The sequence below is a fragment of the Cebus imitator genome, unplaced genomic scaffold (assembly GCF_001604975.1).
Source record: "Cebus imitator isolate Cc_AM_T3 unplaced genomic scaffold, Cebus_imitator-1.0 Scaffold286, whole genome shotgun sequence".
Classification (NCBI taxonomy): domain Eukaryota; kingdom Metazoa; phylum Chordata; class Mammalia; order Primates; family Cebidae; genus Cebus; species Cebus imitator.
Genome location: NW_016107601.1, coordinates 783,683 through 789,682, shown reverse-complemented (window position 1 = coordinate 789,682; position 6,000 = coordinate 783,683). Strand labels below are relative to the sequence as shown.

Genomic DNA, 6,000 nt, shown 5'->3' with positions numbered 1-6,000 from the left:
AAAATGTGGCACATATACACCATGGAATATTATGCAGCCATCAAAAATGATGAGTTTGTGTCCTTTGTAGGTACGTGGATGAACCTGGAAAGCATCATTCTCAGCAAACTCACACAGAGCAGAAGATCAAACACCGCATGTTATCACTCATAGGCGGGTGTTGAACAATGAGAACACATGGACACAGGGAGGGGAGCACTACACACTGGGGTCTGTTGGGGGGAAATAGGGGAGGGTCAGTGAGGGGTGGGGAGTTGGGGAGAGATAGCATGGGGAGAAATGCCAGATATAGGTGATGGGGAGGAAGGCAGCAAATCACACTGCCACGTGTGTACCTATGCAACAATCTTGCATGTTCTTCACATGTACCCCAAAACCTAAAATGCAATGAAATAAAAATAAAAAAAAGAGAGGAATCCAAGGCCACAGCATTAAATGCAACAAATAGGGATATTGTACAAGTTATGCTGCAATAAGAAGAGAGCAAGATCGTAAACCTTTGGGCAAGGAATATAACAGGAAAAGTGTAAAGCCAGAGCGCCTGAAAGCATAAGAATTCTCCAAACAATAACTATGGGAGGAACTTCTCTTTATAATCTAATGAATCAAGCAGACAAAAAGAAAGTCAAGATGAAAGATGTAGTGGGAGATAACACAACAGCAAATCATAAAGCTTGATTCAGTATGTAAAACTCAACCACTGGATAATATCGATTGTCCTTGTGTGTCCAGGAGCCATTTATAAAAACTGCCGTACACTTGGCTAGAAATAAAACTATTCCTCTCCCCAAATGTAGACGGTTATGAATTATATTCTCTGATTATAATAAAACAGACACTCAGCAACTAAAAGATTACCTCTTGTAAAACTTAATCACTTGAAAATCAAATAAACATTAAAGAGGCAACCCCTAAATGAAAAAAGATACAAAAACTAAAAATGCGTTATCTTAAAAGTTAATAAAAGTAACACTTTTTACATAAAAACTTATAGATACACATCTCAGAGGAAAGTAAAAAGACTAAGAATATTAAGTGTGCAGTTTCAGAAAATCACAAAAAACAATAAAATTAGGAGAAACTATAAAGGAATAAAGATAGCATTGAAATAATTAGTTATATAGAGAACAGAACCTCAACAGGAAAAGAATAGAAAGACTAATGAAAATCAAAAGTTGATTTGTTAAAAAACAAAGACAAAAACAAAAACCCCACACAACAGATTGATTAGATTTAAAAAAAAGGAGCAGTAAAAGCACAGATTGAGAAAGTAGACTTGGTCACAGATTACAAGAGGCTAAATGAATTGTCAGAGATTCATATAAGCAACTGGGTGGCAATATATTTGAAAATACCAAAGAAACGGTTGATTTTTCTAGTTGAGTATAAATTTTAAGAATGAACTTTGGTAGAAATAAGGGACCTGAACAGGTCAATAGCTATTGAATACATTGGAAGAATTAAAGAAATCACATTTAAAAGGGAGGCAGGCCCAGGTAATTTCACTGTTGTCTATTTTACTTTCAAAGAACATTTAATCAATGATTAGCTTCCATTATTCTACTTATTTCAAATCAAGGTATGTAAAGCTCAATCAGTTTGTTTTAAAAAGCTAGCGGAACTTAAACATGATAAAAAAAAAACAAACTAGAAACCAGTTTTATGCATAATATAGGTACAAAAATTCCAGTACAATTTTTAGCAACTTGAATGTACTGAAAGAAGAATAAATCAAGAAAGTGCATTACTAAAATCAAGAGAAGGCAGGATTTGGCTCTTTTCACTCATTCAAAATTGTGAGGTTCTAGCTAAAGTGACAAGGAGGCAAGACAGCAAAGTAAGTTCTATAAATATTAAAAGGAGAGACAAAATGACCTCTTTGCAGATAATGTTATTAGATAGCTAAACCAACCCAGATTCTGTTAAAGAATTAAGAACTAATAAAAGAATTTGGTAAGGTGGCTAGATGCAGTTTAATATACAATAAGTAGTAGCTTTTCTCTTTTTTAGCAACATCTGCTTCAAAATGAGGGGAAAAAGACCTCATTTACATGAGCCACAAAATTATAAAATGTTTGAGAATGAATTTATCAAGAAGGATACAGCACCAAAATGAATATAACACTTTATTGAAGGGCATAAAACTAGTTCTGAATAAATAGAAAGGTATCCCCTGTATCTGGAAACGAAAACTTAAAATAATAAAAATGTAATTTTTCTAAATTAATACATAAACTGAGTGCTGCTGTATTCTGTATTAGGTGGCTTTTTAAAAAAATAGACAAAATAAGTTAAAAATTCTCATGGAAGAATAAATGCACAAGAATTACCAAGATATTTTTGAGCACACGGTAATGAATAATGAAGGAGAACTTATCCTACCAGATGTTACTGCTTTCTATAAAGCTACTCTAATCAAAATAGCATGATATGGCCCAGGAATAGACAGAGACAAAAACTCACTGTTAGTTACAGGGTTCTCGATCAGTGGCTCTTTTGCTAATCATTTCTGTCATTTCTTTTTATTTACACGAAAACATTTCAGCTCTCATCTTCCCTGTGTGTTGTCAGATTATAAGCTCGAATCCTTTTTTTGGAGGTTGGGAGGGTAGCACAACTGTCACTTTCATCTCAGGCTACCAGGCCAAGAGAAAACTTAAGACTCCCACCTTTCCTGTACTCACAGAGAACCCCATCTTATAACCAGCGTCGCAGGAGCACACGTACCCTGAAGCGGAAAATCCCTGCATACTGGTGTGAAAAGCTTTGTCTTTCATCTATCAGGATCTTCCGCATGTATTGTGGGTTCTGAGTCAAGGAGCCCAGTGCTGCCAGGAACCAGCAGTCACCTGTGAGGGGAGATAAGTCAGGAAAGGCTGACTGAACACATTTGGAAGCCCCGTCCCATAATTTCAAAGGTCCTTGCCGCCAAACGCCACACAGTTCCTTCTGGATCATGCATTTATTTTTCCCCTCTGAGATAAGAGAACCGAGAGAGGGAGTCACAGGGGCTGGCTCCAAGACAGAGAAATAAGAGGCGGTGGTGGTGGTGGTAGTGCTCACAGAGTCTTGCTCTTTTGCCCAGGCTGGAGTGCAATGGTGCAATCTCAGCTCACTGCCATCTCCTGGGTTCAAGCGATTCTCCTGCCTCAGCCTCCTGAGTAGTTGGGACTACAGGTGCACACCACCACACCTGGCTCATTTTTGTATTCTTAGTAGAGAGGGGGTTTCACGATGTTGTCCAGGCTGGTCTCAAACTCCTGACCTCAAGTGATCCACCTGCCTCAGCCTCCTAAAGTGCTGAGATTACAGGTGTGAGCCAGCACATCTGGCCTCTGATCCTCTTTTTGCCAGAGGTGCTCAGAGCTAAAGTTACAGCAAATTTTAGCAATAATGCTCTATACAATTGAGGAAAACTGATTTGTGTTTTTCTTTGCTATTAGCTCAGACCCTCCTTGTGCAGAAGTAGGGAGAGGTTCTCTCCTTCTCCTCCATGAGGGATGCATGGCCTTGAGTTCTCCTTGGATGTCCTTGTAAGCCCCTTCGAGTCCTCTCCTCCCCTCCCTGAGTCCTTTCTTCTTCACCCCTAACACGATCAATTTGTCTTTGAATGCCATTTCATGCCAGGCACTGGGTTCAGTACAGAAGCCACAAAGATGCCCTCAGAGAGATCCTTTCTCCAGTGAGGTGAAACCCTAACAGGGGAATCACTGGCTGGTGGCCAGGCAGGCTCTATTGACTTGGTCCAGGCAGGCTCTATTGACTTGGTCCCAGGCACGGTGATACCACCAGGTGAAGTTCAAGTACAGGACCTATCATTTGCAAGCTGACATTTTGAAAGCTTAGTGTGTTCTCCGAAGCGTTGTTGTCTTTGCTGTCTCCCAACTCCTACCCACTCTCCAGCCAGCTCTGCCCTTGCACTCCAAGGCTTCTCTTTCTGAGGTTTCTCTTGGCCACAACTGGGCTGTCCCAGGTGTGGGACAGCCCCTCCTGTTTCCCTGTCCGTGTCTTCCAGCACTCAGCAGCTTCTTTGCTCTGGGGCTGTCCGGTGGGGTGGGAAGCCATCAGTGAGCGCTGGATTTTTTACTCTGTTACTAACTGAGTGTGTGACATTAAGCAAATTATTTTACCTCTCAGACTCTCCATTTCCACATATATAAAATGGAGTTGCTGCAGCTGTGCAAGGTGTCTTGCATGGTCATTGCAGAAACTCAGTGTATATTTGCTTTCCATTTTCCTGTCTCCCTTTCCCCTCCTCATTGCAGGCTGTAGGACTGGGCATGAGCAGTCCATCCACAGCAGCATCAAGGGAACTGGCCTTCCTCCCACACAAGTGGGCAGGACTCGGTGGGTGGGCAGCACCCTCCACCCCTCCCTATCCAGAGCAGGGAGGGAAGATGTTGCACTCTTACCTGCTTCTCCTTGTTGGATGTCAAATCTGCTGACACCATCCAGGACGAAATGAGGAGCACCCCCTGGTAAATCCTTTAGGAAAGAGGGAGAAAAGCTATGAGCATCGTTTATTCCTTTGTATCCCAAAGTGGCATCATTCACTTTGCCTTTCAAGGGTAGAAGTTGATTCTTAAATAGGTGCTTAAAATCTGAGTTAGGAAAGTTTGCCTGAGTTCTTCAGCCTTTATTGCTACCAGGAAGGCAGCAGGTAACACAGGGGTGTAAATGTAACTGACACGACAAGCCATAAATGAATTAGCATACTACCCAAAGAGATACATAAATAAGGGCTACGAGTCCTTGGATCAAATAGCCGTTCCATCTCAACAAGCCAGTGTTTTATTAAGAGGTTGCAAATAAACCATCAAAAATGAATAGAACACAGTTATTAGAGGAGACATTTATAAACATAATAAAGTACTATAGCTTTCATAATAAAGATTTTGTGAAATGGTATCTCTCAGGAATTAGCATAGGTATTCTGGACTCCAGGTTTAAGTCTAGCCATGTGCTATAAGGGACACACGATGCACATGACTCAGCTCTTTGCCCACTCCTGGGTAACTCACAGATTGGGTCTGGAAGGCCCCAGCTCCCTTGTGTGAGGAGCTGGCACTCAGTGCCCGGTCCTTCCCTAACCTCTAACACACAAAGTGCCTGCCAGCCAGTACTGCTAGCGCGTACTGGAGGATTCCCCCATGCTGCCACATCTGGGAAGAATGTGAGGAACTGCCAGCAGGCACTGAGATTGTGAGTGTTCCCAAAGGGGGTCCCTGGGCACTCTGGGAGAATACTGGGCCACAGGCTGGCTCCTGCCCAGCACTGGCCTGCCCTCTAGACTTGCCCCACTAGCACCCACCAAGATGGCCTCGGCCTCCTCTCTGTGCACCTCTTCCTAGATTTGCATAATTTGGTAATTTGTCCTTATATCATTTCTTTTCACATTGACCAATAAGTCCGCAGAGAGCAGGCCTGCAAACTGGAATTGGATTTATTTGCTGAGTAGCCATTCATGTACAGAGTCATGCACCTTGTAGAACCTGCCAGCTCTTCATAAACTGCCCAAGTTTCCTGGAAGATACGCACACCAAGGGGCAAAGGAAGGTGTACCCACCTGCAAACACAGGGGCCTGGCTGCAGGCATCATTTACCAAACTCCTCCTACTGCTTTCTCCACAACTAACCAACCCCATCTTATGCCAGGGGTTGGGGGGACTCTCAGGCCCAGGCCCTCCTGGGTGAGGGGGACCCTGGGGTGGCACCAGGTCCGACCCTCTGCCAGAGCCACAGTGGGCAGAACTTCTGGATCTCCCCCAGCACAAGAAAGAGGGAAGGACAACCCGAGGTGCTTTGGCTGAATGCAGGGTTCCAAGTGGGGCCAGTTTTAAAACTGCGAGGGCACCTCAGTAGCCTTTACTTGTCCTCTCTCTCTATTGGAAAAGGGGACTTAAGGTCTCGAAGGAGGCCTGCTGTCAAAGACCCTCTACTTGTGGGAAGTAAAGAAGAGGTGGAGGCTGTGGCATTTTCAGACCAGGAACAAAGATGGCG

The 6,000-nt window shown here is 43.0% G+C and overlaps 1 protein-coding gene across 1 annotated transcript in view; it reads right to left on the bottom strand.

The window, feature by feature from the left end:
* CAPN13 (calpain 13) overlaps positions 1 to 6,000 on the bottom strand; it is an 86,080-nt gene that overhangs the window by 52,302 nt on the left and 27,778 nt on the right. Inside the window, exons 3-4 of the mRNA XM_017501943.2 lie at positions 4,413 to 4,485; positions 2,728 to 2,849 (exon numbers count right to left, since the gene is read on the bottom strand). Of these exons, the coding sequence (XP_017357432.1) occupies positions 2,728 to 2,849; positions 4,413 to 4,485 (195 nt within the window). The remainder of the gene's footprint in view (positions 1 to 2,727; positions 2,850 to 4,412; positions 4,486 to 6,000) is intronic.